This window comes from Serinus canaria, chromosome Z (assembly GCF_022539315.1).
Source record: "Serinus canaria isolate serCan28SL12 chromosome Z, serCan2020, whole genome shotgun sequence".
In the NCBI taxonomy this organism is placed as follows: domain Eukaryota; kingdom Metazoa; phylum Chordata; class Aves; order Passeriformes; family Fringillidae; genus Serinus; species Serinus canaria.
Genome location: NC_066343.1, coordinates 34,330,830 through 34,355,789, shown reverse-complemented (window position 1 = coordinate 34,355,789; position 24,960 = coordinate 34,330,830). Strand labels below are relative to the sequence as shown.

Here is a 24,960-nt window from a genome sequence, read left to right as displayed (position 1 = left end):
GTAAATAAATTGCATAAAGAAAACACAAATTATATTCTATATATATGTCTTTTCTACTTCTTGCTATCACAGAATACTTCCCCTTGTGAAACTGATGTATCTTGTTCTATTAATAGAGTAGGAAGTTTATGTATGTTCTTTACAAGCCCTTTTATCTTCACAATAACACATCTAATATTGAGTGGTATATAAATACAATACTAATAAACAAAAGCAGACCTGCCTGAAAGGCATCATCTATCAATTACAGGCTTCATGTGACACCCACTGTGATAATCTAGAGATAAACAACCAAATTAAATCACGAATTGAGACAGTTTTAAAAAGTTGCAAAGCAGAAAAACAAAGGACTTCAACAAAAAAAATGCTCCAAAAGACAATTTTTGGCTGAGGAGAAAGTTGTCACTGAAAAACACTTCCTTTGCAAGCTGGGAGACAAAAACTACATTCAATTAATGACAGATATTTGCACTTTTTAAAATGTCAGTTTGGGAAACAAAACAAAGAGAATGAACACAATTTTCTTGTGTAAAAAGACTCTGCCCACACTACTTTGAGTTCTGTACAGACACAGGATTACACAGAAAATAAGTTGTTTAAACAGCTTTTAACTAAAAGATAACTAAACAGTAACTCATTTTAGTAATTAATAGTCTTGAGAATAGTCACTCTGACTGATAAAAAGCATCTCCTCAAACTGCAAAGCTAATGGAGTCTGGTTTCTCATGAAATCCTGTCTCATACAAACTGCTTGCTGTCCACTGCAATGAGTATTCTGACTGAAACATAATCCACAGCTAAGGCACACACAACAACTTCCTCCTGTGCCCTTTCTTGCATGCCAAAGAACAGGTTAGTTCACGCTGAAACCTTTTCATCTGAGGCCAATGAAATTTTCCTTTCATCTGGCCACCTATTTTTAATAAAATTCTGGGAACTGTTTGTTTTTGCAACCTCTACCCGGTAAACCACAAATTATACCACAACAGGCTAACAGACACTGAGTTCACAATGAAGAAACCTGAGGAAGAGAGGGGATGAACAAACACATACACACTCTGAAATACAATACAGCCCAGAAGAAACAGTCTAAGAGATTCTTGGCCTACATGGAAGATAATTTCCTGACAGAGTTGGTGAGTGAGCCAAGAGACCAGGTTCCCTACTGCTATTTATGAACAGAGAAGGATGATTTGCTGCTCAGAGGTGATCTAGGGCACAGGCAACTATGAAATCATAGTTTTCAGTTCTCAGAGAAGTAAGGAATGGAGTCAGCAGACTTGCCTCCTCAGACTTACACAAGACAGACTTTTGCTTGTTTAGGAGACTAGTTGATAGAGTCCCTTGGGAGGCAGTCCAGAAGGGCTAAGGCTTTCAGAAAAGCTGGACATTTTCAAGAAGAAAATCCTAAAGGCAGAGGAGCAAACCATCCCTATGTGGCAAAAGAAGAGTCAGTGGGAAGGAAGACCAGCCTGACTGAACAGAAAGTTTTGCTGGAACTCCATAAAAAAAGCAAAGATACTTGGGAGACAACTCCTTGCAATGCTTCAGGCTTGAGGTAGAGCAGCTGGAAAGCTGCCTGACAGAAAAGGACCTGGGCTGATGGTTGAGAGCAGCTGAACATGAGCCAGTTGTGCCCAGGTGACCAAGAAGACCAATGGCAGCCTGGCCTGTGGCAGCAATAGTGTGGCCAGTAGTACCAAGGCAGTGACTGTGACCCTGAACTTGGCACTGGTGAGGCCACACCTTGAAACATGTGTCCAGTTCTGGATCCCTACAGAAAAAATATTAAGGTGCTGGAGCATGTCAAAAGAAGGGCAACAGAGCCAGTGAAGGGAGCAGGAGGAAGTGCTGAGGATTGTTAAGCCTGGAGAAAATAAGGCTCAAAGGAGACCTTATCACTTTCTACAATGACCTGAAAAGAGGCGGGGGTAAATCTCTTCTACCAAGCAACAAATGCTCCAAGTTCTACCAAGGGAGGTTTACACTGGATATCAGGAAAAATTTCTTCACAGAAGGGTCGTCAAGCACTGGATAGGCTGTCCAGGGAAGTGGTTGAGTCATGTGAGTGGTGTACATGTGGCACTTAGCAACATGGTGTAGTGGTGAATTTGGCAGTGCTTATTTGACAGTTGGACTTCATGAGCTTAAAGATCTTTTCTAACCTAAATGATTCTATGACACATTTTTTGTGTTGGCATGCGACCACTTTTGCAACAATGATTGGCAGACTCTCCTTAGAAAACCAAAACCTTCAATATTCATTCTCAAGTAAGTTTCCCATCACCAAGTTACCAAGCTTTTCTCTCTGTTACCTATTTCAACTAGTTCTTTGAATCTTGCCTTCCTTACCAGAAAGTGGGACGTACTCAAGAGGAAAAACAGAAAGTTTTTCTACTTTTTCTAGTTCATGTTCTAGCAGCTTAAGCTTTTCCCATAGTAAAGAAAAACTGAGTCTAGATTTCCAAATGCAAAAGGATAATCCTGCTCCCTCACAATGTAAGCAGCAGGTCTGTGAACATAGCTATTGTACAAAAGGAGGCACTGCTGTCATCCCACTTGGTCTTGCTATGTTGTATGTCATGGATGAATTTTCTGAGGAGATTCAACCTGCTACAATACAGCATACTCTATCCTGGTCAAGACCCTCAGCAGACTTAGAAGGAACAATTCATTTTGGTTAACTCAACTAACTACTGCTCAAACTTAGTCTTTTTAAAGTTGCAGTACATCTGTGCATATTCAAAAGAAAAATTTTTTGCACCTGGGAAATCTGTGTTGGTCAATAGACAGCACCTCACTGTGTCTTTTGACAATCACATTTTATTCAGAATGGAATACACCATAATATACAACAAGGTCCCAAATGTAACAGCTGATATGCCCTGGATCTATATTTTATTTCTGTTGAATTCTAGTAACAATCTTCTAACACAGTTATTTGATTATAATTACTGGGATATTAAAAAAGCAAACCTACACAATATAAATATGTTTTCCATATAGCTTCAAACACCCACATTAGTTATCATCCGACCTAAAGTTACATTGATCACATACATTTGGCAGCTGCCAGAGCAGAATAAAAACAGCAGCTTGCCATAGTACAGGGACCTAGTTCAAAGAAGCAAGTCAGTTTGGCAGCAGATTTCAGGTGTACTAGATGGCAGCAGAAATCTAGGTAGGCCTCTTAAGAACTACAGCTCACTTTTCAGCTCCATTCTGCAGTTCTGTTTTGGCTCAGAGCAGCTTGAAATAAACACTCCCAGAAAATGTTACGTTAACCCATGAAGCCTATGGTTCAAGTGTGTATATCTGGCCTCTCTAACTAAATGATATATCTCTCTAACTAAATTATATATCCAAAATTCCTTCACTCACTCTTCACTTTCTTTCTTATGCCTTTCACAAAAGGCACAATCAGTTACTATTTGGATGACAAGAAGCGAAAAGGACAGAAACACTTTCACTGCTCAACAGGACTGGTGTAAGCGCAGGCTGATCAGGAAAAAGTTGTGATTAGCTCAAATATATTCAAGAAAAATAGTTGCCAGAAGGGCTGATAGAAATAGGGGGAAAAAATTCATCACTGAACATACCCCAAAATGTTGTAAGTTGAAAAGTCAACGTAACAAGATTAAATCTGTCACATTTTCAAAGACATACACCTGAATCATTATTTTAGGATGAGGGGAATAAAAAGGATTTTTCAAACCTCAGTCTTTGAATAGCAATAAAATATTCTGAATGAAACTTATAATGAATCACTAGCATTATAAGGTAAGAGCACAGATGTTTGAAACATCTATAATTAACTGAAAACAAGGAAATGAGACAACATCAAAAAGTTGAATACAGAGGATATATGGAGAATTTGAGCTGAATTTCTTAAGTTGGAGAGTATGTTTCCAATACTGTCCTACAGAGTTACTTAGGAAAGGAGGGAGTGGGAAGACAAAGAGCAAAAACTGACAACTAGGATAAACAACATAAACTTCTGTCTTTTTCTTTACTGGGACTTATTTCCTTTTGTTGTTATGACTTATTTCATGACAACACCACTACTACTAAACACATCTTTAAAATCATCTACATTATCTTTATCCTCCACAAAAAAGAAACCAGACATCAATCATAACTGTTTTCCTCATGTAAAATGTAGCTCTGACCACAGAAAGTGTTGATTGAAATCACATCTCAACAACAACCAAAATAATATAGCAATTGAAATTGTACAATAATTGTTCAGATTAGTCATACGATGGGACAGTTTTATACACAAAGTTCATACCACTACTGCTATTACGGTTGATTTTACTGCTTTTTTATATAACCTGCAATGGTATCCACTAGAATTGAATATAGTTCTTTCAAAATAGGTCCCACCCATTAGAAAGAAAACAGGAGCAAAGAAACAGTATAAATTTCCCAAGAACTCCCAGAAATGAAGGCAAAAAAATCACAGGGATGCACTTTTTTCCCAGCTACTGCCCTTTCCCCAGAACAGCAAATATCTTAATTCAATTACCAATTATTTATACATAAAATAAAAACATAAGGTTTCCTAACAACTTCTTGAAAATTATTTATTCCATAACTTTCACTCACTTTGAGTCTGTGAAAAGCAGGTCAATTGGCCCTCCAAATAAAAAAGAAGTTTTTGACTCAAAAAATCTTGGCAAGGTAATAGATTTATCCAGAGCTACATATTCAATTCTTAAACTCTTTACAACCAATATACAAGGAGCTTGAAAAGAGAATTTGAATCCCAAAGTACAGTGGCATTGTGTGTTTTTAGAATCAGTTATTCCTTTTATAACTCAATAATGGTTCGGTCCTCGGTTCCCCCCATGTACTTCCCTCACAATGGTTTCTCCCTATTGGAGCTGCCCTGCTTCCCACCCCCCCCCCCCCACCCCTGCCTATCATGGTAACCACCCCCCTTATCCCGAGAATTCTCTGTGTCAGTCATTCCTTAATTTGATGTCGGATTTGCCCCTGGGGTTTTTCCCCTCCCCTGTGTGATCCTCAGTGGCTTAGCTGTAACCCACGCTCCTCCCTGGGTCCTTGTTATTGGTAAGCTTTGTGTCTCCTCCTATCACACCCCCTCCCTTTATCAGCGCCCCCACGCTACGGCCCCTCTTCGTCGCCTGTCCCTGAACCCCCTGCGGAAGAGCCTTAAAAGATTCTTCGTACTTATACAGGCGTCCCTTCTCCTTCCTTTGCTTTGGTACCTCGTAGCCGAAGATCCCGCCTGCCCCACCCACGCCTCAGACGGTAACCCTACCAGGGTTCCGGAGGGAATGCGGGAGTGGCAGCATCGTGTGGCCACCTCCGGCCGGGCCGCGGGCACCCAGCCGGGCACCGCACAGACCCGCGGCCGCGGGAGAGAGGCTACAAAGTACCAAATGTTATGTAAAAGTGGATCTTAATTCAGATAATTGTTTTTGTACACTGACAGCTAATCCTTCTTCCTTGCTTGATCCTATACAAAATTATTCAGCCTTCAGATCAAGACATCAAATGTCATTTACAGAATCACTCAATGTTGATTTAGTTAATGAAGACTTTGCTTAAAAACGTAATATACAGGTTACTGTCCCTGAAGATAAGAAATACACTTTTAAATTAATTTTGGTAAATAATACAAGCAATAAGCTGTAACACATGCTATAATACTTAATAGAAATATAAGAATAAGGACCATAAACAATCCAAAATCTAAGTACATATGTTATTTACTTATCAGCGGTAGCAAAAGCAAAACTTTCATACCTGCACCTGGAATTATCGCCAACTTTGTTTCAACTAGGCCCATTTTAGCAGAAGATGCTAAAAAATAGAATGTAAAGGAGTTCTTACTCTAATGTAGAAGGAAAAAAAAAATTACGGAAAATACATAATGATGACCTAGAAGTTTGTAATATATTAGGTTTTCTTCAAAAAGAAAAATAAATCACTTTTTAAAGAATTTTTTTATTAAAAAAAAAAAACTTGAAATAGATTCAAATGATCTGCTTTTAGTGAAAGATCCAACTAGTTCCATCAAGGCAAATTCAGTACTTTAGTCATTTTCACATAGCAAGTAAGCAATAACAGTGAGTAACAGAGACTTGCTTTCAAATGGAAGGTACTAAAAGAAAATGGATGTTATTGCTTAACATCTTAGAATGGGGTGGAATTCTGTATCTGATTATTTGAATTCTTTAGGTGATAGAATATTCTCTAAAGTGAAACAACTTTATAAATCTGGACTTTCTGGCTCAGAACCAAGTATCCATTTACTTTCCATAACTTGGCTTTACAGTTCTGACAGCTTATTAGCTCAAGGTTCCTCTTTTCAAGAGTGGCTGTCACTTTTATAATTTAATTTCTTATGTAATAATACACTTACTAGCAACGTTTTTTTTTCCCTTCACCCTGTTTAGAAAAATTCAAGTCTCTGTCTAGAGCACTTCAAACGCACAAGAATAAATAAATTTAAAAAAAAAAGGAAATAATTGCATGACCAAGATTTTATCAATCTTTTGGCAAGATTGATAAAATTAGGGTCAGAAGAATCATATAAATGTTTAACAAAACCAATCCAGCTAACAGAGTCAAGTTGTTATAAATGAAACATTAGCAAGTACTTAGACAGGTTTCTGCTAAGGGCCTTTAAAAGAATGGGTTATAAACAATGTCAAATACAAACTAAGTTTTATAAGACCGCTGCCAACAGACAGATTAGTCAATCCAGCTATAGCACTAATAAGCCTATAATCCATAGCAGTAATCAGACCTACCTGCCACCCGTATATCACAGGCTAACGCAAGTTCTAGGCCACCACCTAAGGCAGTTCCATCTATTGCAGCAATAGTAGGTACAGGCAGATTAGCTGAAAAAGAAAGTACCAATTAACACCAATCTCATAAAGAACACCTCTGGAAAGTGATTTCATTAGTTTTGCTCATTCTAAATTCATACATTTCAAAGCTAGAAGCTGTATCTTGACATTCTCAGACCACCACTGGCAATAATGGCCACCACCATTGCCCTTTTTCTCCTGCAAAGCAGCAGCTTACAGCTTAATAGAGGTGGAAAACTCTTCAGTTTGACAAAAAAATGCACATACTGCCAGCACACGACAGGTTAGCAGGGCTCCAGAGGCCTGTGCAACCATTGCATGGTTTATATGTAATTTATCATCAGCATTATGACATAATAAAGTCATTTAAACAATCAGCCTAAAGTAATGATTTTCACCTTCTGCAAATTCAAGTTCCCCTCACCCCTATTCACCACAAACTCAAAGGCTGAAGAAAAATGCATTTTCATTTTAGAAATACAGTATATATTACAGCTTCAATTATGTTAAATATAAGACTTAACACAAGCTATCAATTTTAAAATATACTCAAACAGTAGTCCAGTAGTACATTGCTGCTACTAAAGTTTCAAAGATAGCCAAAAGCAATTCATTAGTCAGACACTTGGGTGTACAGCTTGTTGAAATGTTAAATCAGGTCTTGACCACAGCTTTTTTGGCAGATGTTAAAAAATATTTTCTTTGTTTTAATGTTTCAGCTAATTTAATTCAATGACCAGTTCATTCAGTTTCAATAGCCAGAAACAGAAGAGGAAAAAACTCTTCTGCCAACATATAAATTAAAATAATGCATGAAAGACTTTAAAATACTTATTTCCTTTTAAAATCAAGAAGGGTAATATGACAAGAACTTGTCATATAAGTTCAATATAATAATTAGAACTTTTCCTAGTGAACTAGCTAGTTCTAAATTTAGAAATTGTTCTACCTAGTTTACCTTTTTATGCATAAACTTCAGATAATTTCATTCAACAAAAGAATCAATTCAATATTGGTATACATCAGCATGACAATTATTATACAAGGCACTAGTCTCTCACCGGATACCGAACAAAATATGTAATTAAACAAAGTTTATTTTAGCTGCAAATTGAGCTGCTTTTATGATTAAGAGCTAATGAAAATCAAATTGTTTTTAAAAAAAGAACAAAAACTTAGCAATGCTTTTCAAGATTCTAACAGATGCTTTAAAACAAAGACCCTGGATTACTGGTTTAGATCATGATTAATATTGATTATCTGAATCAATTTCAGTGCCAAAAGAGGCTCCTGATTACTGTTTGCAAGAACTCTTTCAGTGACTTAAAAGAACTCAAGGTATCCATTATACCTGCCATCTGCCACAGAAGGCATAGGAGACAGAGGAATAGTAGAAAAATCTGCTCTTTCTCTATTTACTTCTTCTTAGTTTTTATGGAAAGGCAACTCTCATTTCCAACAGGGCACGGTTGCTGACAGAAACTTATAACCCTGTCAACACAACCAATTTGCCAAATAGTCTTGCAATTTTGCTAGCTGACACAGCAAGCCTTTCTCTTAAAGAAATATGCCTTTGCCTTGGGTAAATAAAAAATAGTTTGCCTGAACATGAAGGCAGGGTCATTGTTAACTGCAGTTTCCAGCAGTTACTGCCTGTATGAATGTTCCATTTATCAGAGACTAGCAAACACTATCTAGAGCACTGTTTGCACGGCTTTTGCAGTACTCCAAGGCAGAATACTTTCCTAAGATAAGCAACTTCTGGAATTAGCTATGGTGCAATTCAAGTAGACTATTACACATGGAAATGGAAGTTACAGAATAAGTATTATAAAACAGCTTGGTTTCAAGAATTACAGCCAACTCCTATCATGAAATAATAAAAAACTCTAATTCAAGGGGATAAAAAGCAGTTTGACAATGTTAGAATCATCACTTCCCAACGATATTAATTTGAAAGGATCACGTGATGTAAGAGTTGACAATGAATGAAAGGCAAAAGAAAAATTCCCTGTAATAGCCTTGTTTGTATCTATTAAACAAATTTAGGAAATTAATCCTTTTAACATGTTCTTGTGAAGCATCAGAAAAACTAGCATAGAAAAAAGTTAGAAATCACTTGGGATTGTAAACTGAGTTTCCAGGCTACTAGAACTTTTTAACAAGGATGAAGTTTCCTGGAGTATTAGTATTTTGTAGCATAAGAAACACGTGATCACGTTTATCTGTATGATTTTAATGTACAGCTGCCAAAACTGTCGAGCCCATAACAAAAGCAGAGATGATGTTTGACAAATAATGCCCTGTAGGCTTAATTGAGTTGTATGCACTCAAACTTTAGGAACAATAAATTACACATATAGACAGGTCAATCTCCACAAAGATTCTACATGATAAGGCTCATTTGCTATGAGTGATAAAAAAAATATTTAAAGCTTTGCCAAGAGGCCTAGTGGTTTTATACTTTAATGTTCCACATTTTGTTACAGTTCAAATAAGAAGATATAAATTTTAGGCAATTGTTGTACTACTACTGATTAGTTCTAAATTCTAGATGTGATACAGGTTTATTAGGGTGCAATCATGAGCTGCATAGTGAAATAAAAAAGGAGTTTAAGATATATATAAAAGAAACAGATTAGCTAAACTAAATGAGAGAGTACAACACAGAGACAAGAGTAGACCATGTATATATAAAGATTAAAGTTGTTAGAACTAGTTAAAAGACTAAGCAATGAGCAGCATTAAATTTTAGTTAGAGAATTTCACTGGGTTACCATAGTACATCAAAGTGTGGACCATGAACTACTAAATAATAAGGTAGTTCACACAATTAATTCAAAAAGGATTGTTTCACACTTCTTTTCTAATGTAAAACATGCTGCTTATTCTGTAAATACAGTTCTATTCTGCACATAAAACACTCCCCAAGCAAATACCAATAGTAACATCCTAATTTAACATCAGTGCTTAATTATATTACAGAAAAGTAAGGTTCTAAGAACAGTAAAGAAATAGAAGGGTCCAATTCAGTTTATGTTATGTCAGCAACAGAGCCAGACATAAGACAAAACCACATCCCTATATTCGAGATCACAAGAGCAGAGACTTCTAGTTGGAAAGTAGACAAATGTGAAAAAGCAAATCAAAATAAATTTTATGTATAAGTTGTTTAGATAATCTCTTAGCACAGAAGTTGACAAAGCCTGCAAAAAAGGATGTTTACTGGCAATTCAAGACATGATACAGGTAGAATGACCAGCAGGTAAACTGAAGAACTTCAATAAGAGAAAATAAACTTAGTAATATTAGATACCTCGACTAAACCCATAAACAGCTCAAACAAAGTAGAAAATATGACATACAACAATATATAGAAATGAACCTGCTTCCTATTCTGCAGTAGCTCTGAACTTTCAGCTCAACTTTCAGAAATACATCCCTGGTAAACATACGTGTCACATGTAATTTTAGATTAGGTGGACCAGCACCATCTTATAGTCTTGGGACACCTCCTCCTTTCCTGTGACTCTTCATTACTGAAAGATGTAGACTAGAGTAAGTAAACTCTCCCACAGTTTTGCCATGAGTACAGAATGTCACAGGGGGAGCACTTTGCAATTAAGCACATAAAAACACATGTAATGTGCTGGAATTAATTTCAAAGAATCACAGCTGTTCTGAGGCAGGTAATTGTTACTTCACCTTAAAGTGACTTTCCACATGATGCTTACTGCCGCTGACTAACAAGGGATTTCCTTTTGCTTAAAGACCATGATATGACAAACAACAGGCCAGCATATGAATACAGGCACCTGGTCTGGAGGATTTGACCACTAAATAGTTTCTCAGATGTGTGCCATAACAACCACACAGCTGAGTCATACTACTGCAGATACTGACATTCCCCAAATAGAAAGCAGAAAATGCCTGGATTCTACTGACCTGAATCATAAATGACTGTTTAGTCTTCTCACTAATTTATTAAGGAAGTTCTTATAAAATTACAGATGTGTAAGATAATAGCTGAGAGGAAACAGGATTACATATGACACTTTCTTAGTAACTCTCACGTAGCCTTTTTTTATTCCTACACAACCTCAGTTTCTCATTACTGACAAAAAAATAAACAGCCTGATCAACAAGGAAAACCTACCTTCCAAATTAGTAAGGATGAAGGAAGTATGAAGAATGAATACATACAGTAAAACCAAAATGGCAACAATTCACATATTAAAGTAGCCTTGTTGTTTTGAAACATTATACACAGTAAATTTCATGTAATAGGCAAAAAACCATTTTCTTTAGCTGGAGTCCCATTACTCAAAGGAATAACCTGTTACTAATGCTGATCTCTTACTGTGGGTTCCTGAAACAGGCAGAGGAAGAATAATACAAAGAATTCCAGACTTTGTGATTTCTGTTACTGGTCAACCTGCATGAACTTGTCCGAGCTGATTAACTACAATATTTAACAGCCAGGAAAAATAATTACAAATTCAGAATATATCAAATTCAAAAAGACCAACATCTTAGGAGTGTCCTCCTTGCTTGCTAAACGAATTTATACATGTATGATTTTCTGTAAGCAACTGTACCACATACTCTTATAAACAGAAAAAAACCGCCATTCCTGAGCTAGAAACAAGATTTTGAGATTTAGACTATTCAAGGAAGTGTATGAGAATCACCCATTTGTAGCTTGGCAGCTGTTGCAATCAACCTGAAGAACACCTGCAGTAGTCCCTTCCTTTAGCTAAGATGTAGGAGTCATCATTAAAGAAATAAAATCTAATAGACATAGAATTCTGTTTCTCTAAAATTAAAAGGTCTGTAGTGTTAAGGCAGTACCATTTCATGATTCCCATGAATCAGAAAATTCCAATAAAGTCCACTCAAGCCCTAACAATGCAAAAATTCTATACAGATATAATTAGATATAATGAGATATAGATTTAATAAACTTCTTATACCTTAGTTAACTTAGATACAATTAATTTCTAATTTTGAAGTAGTTTTTACAGATTAGGGCAAATATTTTCAATTCAACTAATTATAGCAGTAAGAATTTGGTATCTACAAACATTCAAATGAAGCCCCAGTTTAAAGCCTGCCTTTTTATGCATTTGATACAAAATATTAGTGAAACAAAATATTAATGAACAAAAGACCCTAAATTCCCTTGCTATTCCTGTGTTGTCCCCTACCTGGACAACGTTCAAAAAAGGTCCTTATTGTTCCTTACTCATCGTAATTCAGTGACCTCTGGCAACCAAACTTCAGAAAGAACAGCTATTCAGATATAAACCAGAAGTTTGTCACTGCCTCTAGTACCTACCAAACCAGATTAAATACTCTGACTTGTCTTTAATTATGAGCAGAAGAATTCTTGTTACCCAGGATGAAAGTGAAAGTAGTGAGCATACTCTACTTGCCTCAAATTACAGAAGTAGCTACAAAATTCAATTTTAAATAACAACACAACTGAATTGCCACAGAACAAAGAAAAAGATTGTCCAAGCTAATTATTCCACATGTGCATTTCTGATTATTTGACAAATAAGGCTGATTAGTGAACAGCTTACTAGGACAAGAAACTTCAGGGGGCATTTCCAGCAAGTAATTTTTCCTTTTGAATAATCGATTTCATAAATCATAAAGCCAGGAGGATGAATTGTATGAAAGTATCTTGCATACTGTCAGTATTACACGGATTACTAGAGGAAAGTGTGCTATAAATTGAGGAAGAGATTAACAGTTCCACAATTTGTTGTTTAACTCTAGAAAACTAAGAAAGTGTGGCAAACATCTGCCTACGTATGTCTGCAGCACATGGGAAACCCTTAAATCACAGAATAGCTGAAGCTGAAAGAGACTTCTGGAGCTCACCTTGTCCAGCCTGCCTGCTCAACCAGCATCACTTTGAACAGATTGCTCAAGCTCATGTCCAGGTGATTTTGGAAGATCTCTAAAGAGGGAGACTTTAGTACCTCCTGGGTAACCTGAATCAATGCTCAGTCCCTTCACAGTGAACAAGGACTTCCTGATCTCAGGGAGAATCTCTTCTGTTCTGGTTTGTGCCCATTGCCTCTGGTTGTGTCAATAGACAACACCAGAGATAGCCTAGCACCATCTTCTAACACCCTCATATATTGCTGAGACCACCTCGCGAGCCATCTCTTCTCTGGTCCTATCTTGCTCAACCTTTTCTCACTGAAGAGATGCTCTGGAGCATTCATCACCTTTAGAACCTTTCACTGAAGTTTCCAGTAGCACTGCCTTTTACTTAGGAGCCTAGAACTGGCCATAGTACTGCAGCAGTGGCTTCACCTGTAGTGATGAGAGCAAAAGGATCACCTCCCTCAACTCTTGGTAACACTGATCCTAATACAGGCCCAGGATACCACCGTCCTTCCTGGCCACAATGGCACACTGTGCTATTTCATATTCAACCTGCTGTCCTACCCAGACCTGCAGGCCTTTTTGCACTGATGCTTTTCCTTTCATTACCCCCATAATATACCCAGTGCATGAGACGATCTGCTTTTTCCTTTGTAGAAATTATTGAAGTTCCTGTTAGTCTATTTCTCCAGCTTGCTGAGTTCCCTCTAAATGGAAGCACAACCCTCTCCTTACAATTTTACATCATCAGCAGACTTGCTGAGTCTATATTCTATATCATCATCCAGACCATAAAAGATGTCGAACAGGACTGAATCTAGTGCTACCCCTGGGATACAGACTGGCTAGGGGCCTCCAAGCAGACTTCATGCTGCAGATGCACAGCCTGGACCTATTCATTTAGCCAACTTTCAATCAATTTCACTGCCTTTTCATCCAATCCAAACTCACCAGTTACTCAACAAAAATTTTACAACTGGGACTGTCAAAAGCCTTAATGAAGTCCAGGTAGACAATATCCATGTTTCTCAATCTAACCAACAATGAGAAACAATGTTTCTCAGCTAAAAAACTTCTCATTTCATCATAGGTTGTCAGACTGGTTAAGCAACATTTCCTTCCTCTGACTCCACCTTATGACTTTCTTGTCCCTTGTGTGCCCAGCAGTAGTTTAGTTTCAACATTTAGTTGTTCCAGAACCTCTCTAAGGGCAAATTTTAATCTACAGATAAAAAAGCTTCCTCCACATTTCTTAGTATATTTATTTAAATGTAGTAACAATGGAGACCTCAAATTAATAAAAAAAATAGTCACATGCTCCCAAAAATGTTTAAATAACACTGAGTGCATATATATAGATAGAATCCATGATTGAAGTCACCCATTAGGAAAGCAAGAAAGAGGGAAAAAGAGTAATATCTTAAGAGTGAGACTGTCAAATAAAGAATTACAAATTTTAGTCTTGTTATTACAAAGCAATGCACTTATTTACGTGCCATTTATCTTTATTGTATATTTCAACTAAAAATAGCTTAAATCCATATAATACTGCAAGTCTATGGGCTAATTCCTACACTAGCACTGAAAGGTTTGAGATTTTTTTTTTTACAGAATTTCTTCATGAATCCAAGAAATTCTTTACAGAATTTCTTTATGAACCCAAAGTCTCCAAGCTGTCTGGTTACAAGTCATAAAAGAATTTTCAAAAGGTCACCGACGTAAATAGGAATTTTGAATCAGCAGTAAATATTATTTGAAACTACATCCTAGGTTGCATAATAACTGAGAATGGATTTTTACTTTGTTTTTAAAATAATTAAGTTTATACCTAAATATTCTTATTTTGTAACTCAGAATAAATTTCTCTTCCACCTCTTCACTACCCAGATTCTTGATGTCTCTTGGTGATGTGGCTCTTGATTATAAAAACTAAGATCTTTTAACTTAAAAAAAATAAAGGGGGGGCATAAGCTATGCCCCTTGATTGGCAATTAGAGGCAGTCCATGTGCAGTTCTAATAACTGGAATATTCTTTATAGTAGGAACATTATGATCACAAAATTATATTTAACATACTAAATCATTTATGTCACAGGAAATCCAGAAAAAATTACAACACAGCACAGTATCTTGATTTCATTTTTGGGGACCTTTTCCTGAAGACCAACATTGTGATGGCATATAACCTTTGCAATGAGTTTTGTTCCAGGCAGTTACTTTGCCTTGCAAAATCTGTAACGAAGTCGGTGACTACAAGAGTTTCCTTTCATTTTCAGTTGCAAGCACTACTGTCAAAAAATATTCTTCTATGGGGAAAAAAGCTAACAGAAACATAATACTCCAACAAGTACTTTCATCCATTCTGTAACACTAAGAAATCCAACCAGTGTATGCATCAACATTTGAAAATGGCTGAGAGAGACTGTCAGGGTAAAGAAGATTGGTCAAAACATTCTTGCAAACAGCAAGTTATCACATGTTACAAAGCTTTACCTCTCCTAAGTGCAAAAATAATGACAAAGTGATAAGTCAATTTAATTCTATATCTCTGTATGTTTCAAAATTATATTCATCTGCAAAACCAGCCACACTTTAAAATCTGAATACAGAATTCTGTGCCATATATTTGCTTGTCACAACCATGAAAGGCTTTTAGGAACCCTTTAATTACTGTGCTTTTGATAAGAAGCTTAATAAACTACAATTGTTCATAGACTTGAACATTACTGTCTTAGTTTTAATACCTTCAAAGTTCAGGCAGACAATCAATAACAGTAAAGAGGTGCACAAGAAAACCCCATATTTTTTAGTATTTGTAAAGAAATTTTGCTTTTCAATGAAAATGGTTACTGCACATTACAGCTGATTATTAGGCAAAAGATATTAATAAAGTTTTTCTTCCATTTATTTTGACAAAGCCTAAAGCACCTCACTCAATCCTAATAATTTCCCAGTTTCCTCCATTAATCATTCACTCTCATATATGACATAGAAACACTGGTTTTTTGAATTGAAAAACGTTTCAATTTTAATAGAGGAATATTACATTCTTTATTTGAAAATTTTCTATTTGGTACTTTATTTTGGACAGGTAAGAGAGACAGTGTGTTCCACGTTCTTGATAAAAGAAACAGAAACTAGGAAACTAATGAGAATGAAAGAGAGGGTTTAATTAAACCCTTGAGCTACTGTTTTTTGTATTCAACTCTTCTATGATTTTTTTGTACTATAGAAAATAATTTTTGTACTATAGAAAACATCTCTCAGTCTGATAAACAGATTCTTCAGTTTCTTCATATTTACTAACATTTCATCCTGTAGTCTCATTCTGCCCTCAATAAGACAATAATGAAGTAAAACCTAGATAACAGAATTGACTTTCTGTACAAAAGAGTAAAAGCTTCGGATAAAAGAAAAATGAAAATTATTTATTTTTTACTCTTACTAAATACATTTAAGGACTTATTACCCACACAGAAACAGCACCACATGTAATCAAGCAGTGGATTTATGAAACACAGAGAAGTTAAATTAACTCAGTTACGTTTTTACATTCTACTTCTATACAAGTAAAGAAGAAAGAAAGTTTTTTTTTCTTTCTTAAAGAGCATATAGGAAATCAAGGCAACCCCTGTGGCAGGGAGAAATGATGTATCTGACTCCATGACTAAATAATTACTTTATTATACTATATTATTCTATACTATATTACACTACATCTAAACTGAATCTCCCAACTCAAGTGCCCAGAATTTTGTGACTATCTCCTGACCGACAGTCTGCACATGTGCTTGGCCCTGATAGGCCAAGGAAACAAAACACCATCACTTTGGGTAAACAGTCTCCATATTGCATTCTACTTTGGCACAACAAAGGAGTAGCAAATGAGACAAGAATTGTTTTGATCATTCTTTTCTCTGCTTCTCTCATTGCTTCTCTCAGGTTCAGAGAATGTGAATCCCAAAAGAGCACACAAAATAAAACTCACACTATAGTCTATAAAATATATACACACAACTATGGTCTCTAATATAATGTCTACTAGTTAGGAGAATCAAATTAGATACGCTTTTCATTTTTTTAATTGTCTATTTGTCTGATTTACAGTATGAAGATAACACATACTCTAATATTACTACCACTCTTGTTTGACATAATAGAATTCTCCAGTCTAGTACTAAAATATTTTATTTCTAAATTAGCATAATTTACAAAGTAATAGTTTCAAGCCAGTTCATTTACAGAACACTCCCTAATACTACCACTCTTGTTTGACATAATAGAATTCTCCAGTCTAGTACTAAAATATTTTATTTCTAAATTAGCATAATTTACAAAGTAATAGTTTCAAGCCAGTTCATTTACAGAACACTCCCTAACATTTCACAGTAAGCTTTTTTTGTTTTTTTACAAGCTAGCTTAGTAATACCAAGCCAGAGCCTACCTGGAAGTCAAAGCCTCATGCTTGGCCTAATCAGTGAACTCAGGATTTCTTCAATAGAGGAGCAACATTATGCTTTCAGTACCATATCAGGAGTTGCTACCCTTGGAATTTAAATGCATATGGAACAGAGCCAGAGACAAAGACAGGCAAAGTAAAGAGCTAACAAACTTTTCTTTCTCATTCAGTGATTGAAACCTGCAGTTTCAAAACTAAACAGGGTGAGGAAAGGATACTGTTATCAATACATCAAACACAGTGTGGCTCTTGGAAGAGGGAACAGAAGCCCTGGACAGCAAGTGATACTGGAGGCCTGTTTTAACACAGTGCAAACTGGCTATGCTGATCTCAATAAACCATTTGAGTGAGTAGCATCCTATTTGTGGTACAGTTCTCTTTGTGGAAGAAAACTTAAAGAACCATGTCCAGAGCATAGGCTCTTGTCCTCCAGAACAACATTAGGAATTACTACTGGAAGAAAAAGTAAACTACTGCTGAGGTTGTATTGATTTTTGCCATGGCTGTACAGCAGCACGAGCATCAGACAACACTTAGTCAAAGGCTATCTTAAATTAATTCAATATCAAGAGAAGAAATAAATCTACCATTGGAAAACAGCCAAGAGCCTAGCAACACTCTCAGAACACTGGCACTCAAGGACTGTTTTAGTTATGCTGTACACTTAATCAAACAGGCAACATCATAGCACAGCAAGCAAAATACTGTGCTAAAGCCTATATTTCACAGTGTCAGCAACACAGAAAGCATGATGCCTGAGGCCAGCTGTTAAGTATGGCTCTGCTAGCTGTAATTTGTCCTTTTTCAAATTTGATAGCTATCTGAAATTTCATTCAGCTTCCCAGTAAACACAACTCATAGCCTGTATCTCTCTTCCCTAAGAGAGAAATCCACAGTTCTTATTCACAGGATTTCCAAACTAGAGTACTACATTTTTGACGGTCAGATCTACTTCCAGCTAACACAGATGGATTTGTTGAATTTGGTAAATTTTAAGTATCCACTCCTAAACCAGAATTTAAAATGCTAACCAATCCTCCACAGAAGCCTCACAGATTCAAATAGTAAAACAAGCCACTGTGCCGACACCTCATCAATGATAATTCTTGATTATTTTTAAGCCTTCACAATGGGAAGGTGGGGTAACAGACTGGGATTAGCAGACAAGCAACCAAGCAAAATATTTTATAATCTTGGTACCATTCTTGGGACCTCTGAAACAAACTTCTGACAGCCCACATTCAAAACCAAACTGTAGCATATAATGTGGCATCAAAAAATACATGTATGCACAATCTTCAGTAGTCAAACCAGGAACTTTTTTGAAAACAGGATGTTTATCTGAAGGATAAACAAGTGCTTTCTTTTAGGTAAATTAAAAGTTTGGTGATGACTGAAAGGCAGAAGAACAGAAGAAATGTTAAAGAAGGGAAAAAACAATCTGTAAATATAGAACTGTATCTGCTCTGAATAAAATAAAAAACACATAATAAAAAACAACAACTGACCACAAGGTGCTTTTATTCCAGATTATCTCATTCAAATTCAAAGTGGAGTATGTTAAAACTAACCATATGTGACAGAACTATGTATAAACAAAGTTAATAATATCACCATTTATTAACGTTGTATCACAACTTATGCATAAAACTAATCAAATGTTTACAACAAAGACCTGTAAGATTTGTTATAATGCAACAAATAAAAAACAGATAACCGTAGTATTTTATTAAAAAATTAATTCTTAACTTAGATCTAGGCTCCATCAGGCCATGAGTAAGGTGTTTTGTCTCCAAATGGGAAAAAAAAACCCAAGCCTGGCCCCATGTTAATTTTAAGAAGTAACCAAGAAAGTCAGTTTCCAATTTTTATTCCCTGTTTATGGGATTTAGGAACTTATATCTACATTCTTTGGAAAAGCTTTTCTAGTCAATGATGTTTCTCACTTAATAGAGATTGGAACTAAATGTCAATTTGAGTAATTCCATGTATTTGCTGAATTAAAATTCTTTCTACAGCTTCAGTTTTTATTTTTATTAAATATGGTGTTTTTATTGAAGAGTGTGGTTATTGCATTCAGCTCCATACATAGCCTCAGTCTGTTTTGCAACTGAATTCCCCAAAGATAACATGTACACACTATCACAGTTCTGACCCCACAGCCAGTACAAAGAACATGGATTTAATAAGAGGCATACCATAAAATACACACTGAAGATCTGACCCACAATGATGGGGTTTTTTTCCTCCCCAAAGCCTCAAAAACAATGCTTCTGGAAATCACTGTCATTTGATTTAATTTAGCCAGGCCTGTCTTGTTGTGCATAGTTACAAGAGATCTATTAAGGCTTTTCTCTCCCAGTGTCTTTAGGGTAAAGATGGCCTTACATCAGTAACAAAGTGCTTCAAGGCCAAATATAGAAATGGGCAAGTAATCTTATAATTCTTACTATTAAAAGAAACAACAACAAATAAAAAAAATAGAAAAAACCCCAGACACACACACACAAACCCAAACCCCAAACAAACCTCCACTGTTCTGTATAAGTTTACCAAAAGCAACCACTGCTAAAAATAGAGGCTGTTTTCATTACCCCCTCCCCAACTTAAAGCTCCAAGTGCTGCAACTAATGGGGCACCGTTTAATTTTTTCAGCTCTTTTTTTAAGCACTTATTTATAAACAAAATGACATTTACCGCAGTCTTACTTCTTCACCCAAATTTAGTAAGTTATAAATTATTCCCATATAAATAAGTGCAGTATGCTTTTAATTTCCAGAAAATTCCCTTCTGAAGCTATAGATACTACAGCTTTTTACAGAACAACCAGTGTAAGGATTTTAAATGTAATGACATCGACAGAAACTAAAGCAAGCCAAAGGATGTTAATTCTAAAAAGTTAAGTTTATCTAGTTGTTCAAGACATAATTAACCTTTACTGTAATTTGTCTATAAAGGTAACTTAATGGTCTTCTTTCCAAAAATATAGCTAAAAAGACATTAACTCCTTAGTAGGTCACACATCTGAATACAAACGCAATTATCAAAACATGACCTAGTTCTGAAAAGCAATAAGTAGAATACATTTTAAATGGGATTATAGTATTAAACTCGGATAGAAAAAAGAACAAAATAGGAGATTGGAAATACTGTTCCCTAGCTACATAACATTCTGCAGTAGCAAATATTAATTTGAAAATTGTTTCCCCTCTTAACTATCCCACAGCATCCTAGTTGTTGCTGGGCAAGAAAAATAACATTATTATTTTCAACTTACAGATAAATTGCAGCGACCAAACGCAAATACAATGTCCCTATATTTTGTAATGACTTGCTGTAAATTTAGTATTAACTTGTACTCATCAGGGCATGACACAATGGGACATCATATGCACCTGATCAATCTAACTTCCTATATATATTTTTCTGATACTGTCTACCATTTCATGATGTAGCGAATGGCATAATGAGACGCCACCTGGGGTAATGCATTCAGCTCTGGGGTCCTCATCACAGGATGGACATTGACTTGCTGGTGTGAGTGTACTCTGGAGTAAGCCCAGAGGAGGGACACCAAGTTGATCAGAGGGATAGAGCACCCTCTCCTATGAGGGCTGAGAGAACTGTGATTGTTCAGCCTGGAAAAGAGAAGGCTTTGGAGTGACACAAATGCAGCCTTCCAGTACCTGAAGGGAGCCTAGAAGAAAGATGGAGAGGGATTTTTTTAGAAGAGTCTGCAGCAACAGGACAAGATTAATGGATTCAAACAGGAGGAGAGCAGGTTTTAGGAAGAAATTCTTCTCTGTGAGGGTGGTGAGCTACTGGAACAGGTTGCCCAGAGAAGCTGTGGATAATTTCATCCCTGAAAGCATTCAAGGCCAGTCTGGATGGGGCTCTGAGAGCAGTCTAGTGAAACTGACTGAGGCAAGTAATTCACTGCAAGCCTTTAACATAACACTGGAAATTTGCTTACATATTCAGTAGTTAAATACTCTCACAGGAACTTTAATGAAGATGAAAACAATCAAACATTTTTCTCAGGGTTGTTTCAACCCTGAGGCAAAACAAAGCATCAAATAACTTAACATTTTCCAGTCATTCAGTGAAGATTGCCAAATCCAAATATTTCTTTAGAGTTCAGAAATATTCTCACTTAAGAACTGGAAAATAATTGATTAAAAAACCCTATTTACTACTAATCATAGGAAAAATCTTGAAACCAGTTGTTCATATTTAAACACTAATAGCAGCTTTAAGTATTTCCAGTAACTTCAAGCCAAGGAGGGCTGAAAAACTATTACTTAATGATAAGAAAGCCTCCCAAAATTCTTATGAATAGAATGAATGGAACAACTTGTTGCCACTTGCTTGGCATTCCAATAAAAGGACACCTACTAGTATAACACATAGTATCAGCTGCAGGAAATTAATTATCTCTTCACGTCATCTAGGTATTTTACAGATTTCACTTATTTAAACAGCCTTGAGTGTCCACTTCAAAGACATGACAGTCATTTCAGGGCATAAGTATCTGCATGAATTACCTAATCAAAGTTTCATTCTTCGTCAAGCTGTCATTTACTTAAAAAAAACCCACCATCCATTCATAAAATTCTGCCAAATCAAAATGTTGCACAGCATTCTTAAGGAAATGCATCTAAATGAATTTTAGGAGTTAAATGTAGAAAATTATTTCCTTAAAACATGGAACACTTCAATTCTCTTTTCAATGGATCATACTGGCAATAACCTGTTGAAAAGTAATTATATTTAAACTGATCGGCAGAGATGTAGAAATAAAATTACTTGTTGATGAATTCCTAAACTAAAACATACAGAGAAATGACTATTCTTAAGAATTGGTACAAGCTGATTAAAATCCAAGACTATTAAACAGGTTTTACTACAACAAAACATATTAAACTAAATTTTAAAAGATCTTAGTCCCTAAATTTATATTAGCAGCTGATGTTTAACATGCTTCTAAAATATATTAGACTTTACTAATTATAGAAACCACAAGAATGCAACAGTAAAACTGAGTTTTAAAGCACTTTGGTGTCACTGAACAATCTATCCTTTATGAAAACAGCAAGGCAAATCACCTCTATTTCAGTTGAGATTTAGCTTTTCTAGCATTCTTTAAAAAATGTAACTCAACTTGGAAAATTTTAAAGGAATAAATGCACTATGATTCATATTTATCAATATACTCCATAATCCTTATGGATTCTTTCCAATTCAAGATCTGTGATTTGATACTACACAGTTAGGGATACTCTACTACCTGTCCAGAATTAAATATGCATGTTTATGTCATTCCTCTGATCTAACATTCTCAGGTTAAAGTTACAATAACATTTCTCAAGGCAGAGGTTACTTACCCAATTCATTAATAGTTGCTCTTGCTCTGGAGACAAAAGAACTAACTTCACTTGAGTGCATTTTTGCCCTTTCCTTAAGGTCAGCACCTGTAAGTGACATTTCATACATATTTAGCAAACTATAAACAGTGTTGTAGATACATTTTAAAAAGTAAAATATTTCTTCATTTATAAAAATTTTAAGTCTACTTCTAAAAAAGGAGTTTAAATTGGTCATATAAATTTTCCACAGATTTAAAGGAAAATATGAACTATATATAAAGGAAAGGCAAAAACCCCAAAAAGCCCCAAACAAACAAACAAAATTAAATTATCCATAAAAATATTTTCAGTAAGCATATTCTTCCCAGTGACATTTCTTTTTCTCTTATTAAAATAGTTTATGAACAGCACAAGCACTTTTGCTTATAGTTCATCTGTCATACGATTTTATTTTCCCAACTGTGCCACAAAGTCTGATACATACATGTTTTTCATATTGTATTCTTGTTATTCTCTTATTGGTAGGTTATACAATACATACATTGCATGGTTTTACATTAACAGACTATATATCTAAATATAAATGCTACAGTGGACCAACTTTTCAGTTCACTTTCCGCTCATTTACTTATACTTATTTTGGAATAAGTTACATACCATCATTTTTTGTTTGTCAAAAAAAAAACCCCACATCTTGAAAATTTTTGCCAATTTTCTCATGAGTCTATAAAACTTAAGTCTGTTTAATAAGCATAGATATGGAAACAAATGTCTTTTTAAAATCTTATTTATAGGAAAAGCTGACATTTTCTCTCATGAGTGTGCAAAAAAAGAAAACTATCAGTAATAGTAATAGTAATAATAATAGCTAAATATAAAGTGAAGACTGTAGCTCAGAATTTTTAATTATGCAGTCATAGGTTTCATTTCACCTTCTAACTTTCTGGACTCATGACAGACCATTCTGACCCTCTTCATCAAACATAGTTTTAGACATACTTTTGTTGACAGCGTTAGCTGTAATGCTAAACAACTCTAGGCTAGCTCTGTGAAAATCAGTATCTCAACCTGACATTTTCTGATGGACATCCAGTTGTTGCATTAAAGTACCATGTCTAATAATGCAGCTCTACATCTTTCCTTTTTCTTCTGTCATAGCAAAGCTCCTAATTTAACTATGACTTTTGTTCTCCATCTATATATGTCAATATAAAAACAATCAAGCATCAGTCCCGGCTGCATCTGCATATTTCCTGCTAAGAAATGTTAAGCCTAATTTGCACTATCAGGCACTTCGCCAAAAACTTCCAAACAACCTTCTAAAATGTGCCCCAACTGAGACAGTTGGACACATTTGACCAGACAGTACAAAACAGGAATTATTACAGTCAAGCCTGCATTGCAGAAAAATTGCAAGTGCTACCTTAGTAATTCACAATCAATGCATAAAGAAATCCTGCCAGGAACCCAAAAAGTAAACAAAATTTGCACCCATACATCTGGATAGAACTCCAAGTCAAATAAAACTGCAAGCAACTTGCACAAATCCATTTACATATAGAGTTCTGGAGCTAAAAGGAGCTTTTGAAAGGTCATGTTTAAGAAGCTAAATGGTAAATTGCTTTAGGAGTCACATCAGCAAGGATGTGAATGAAAAAGTATTATTTACTTGATATCAGTTAAAGTCTGAATCTAGCTTCTTCAACTCTGTTCAAATCATTGCTTATGTAAGAAACTTTGCTTTCTATGTACAAAAACCTCTTTGGCTGTACAATCTGACTCAAAACTTCCATACATTTTAAATCCTGCTCACTGGGCATTCCATTGAAAAACATTTTAAAGAAAATATCTAGCATTACTGCAAAGAAAATCTGTCAATATAAGATTAAAGCCATTTTTAGGGTTTGATTTATTCAGACTAGAATACATGCATAGAAAAATGAACTTGACCAAAAGAAACCAACTCCTCTAAAACAAAAAATACACTGTAGTTTTCTTCCATCAGTTAGAATATACATTTCACTGAAGACATTTACATAATTGATTAAATATTTAACAAAAACCTTGTTTAAGAATGGATTAAAATACAGCTGACAATTTAAAATTAATATGGACTAGTGTAAAGAAATTTCAAGTACATAGCTGATCTTAGTGCCCTAATCAACTTTTGTAAACTAACATTTCCTTTTTTTATGTGTTTCTCCCTCACAAACGGAAAGTGCCCTTTTGGTAGCCCTTTTTCTATTTTAGCTCTCCAAAGAATAGTAATACTAACTGAAGCTTTTTCAGAGGAAAGAATTTTAGTCAGAAGCCATTCAGTGCACTCCAAAAGAACATACGCCTTGGCATCCTCTGGGTCACAGGAGATGGAACTGCCACCAACTTC

The 24,960-nt window shown here is 35.5% G+C and overlaps 1 protein-coding gene across 1 annotated transcript in view; it reads right to left on the bottom strand.

The window, feature by feature from the left end:
* AUH (AU RNA binding methylglutaconyl-CoA hydratase) overlaps nucleotides 1-24,960 on the bottom strand; it is a 111,965-nt gene that overhangs the window by 46,220 nt on the left and 40,785 nt on the right. The window contains exons 4-6 of the mRNA XM_009096130.4: nucleotides 22,593-22,679; nucleotides 6,786-6,878; nucleotides 5,776-5,832 (exon numbers count right to left, since the gene is read on the bottom strand). Coding sequence (XP_009094378.2) covers nucleotides 5,776-5,832; nucleotides 6,786-6,878; nucleotides 22,593-22,679 — 237 coding nt within the window. The remainder of the gene's footprint in view (nucleotides 1-5,775; nucleotides 5,833-6,785; nucleotides 6,879-22,592; nucleotides 22,680-24,960) is intronic.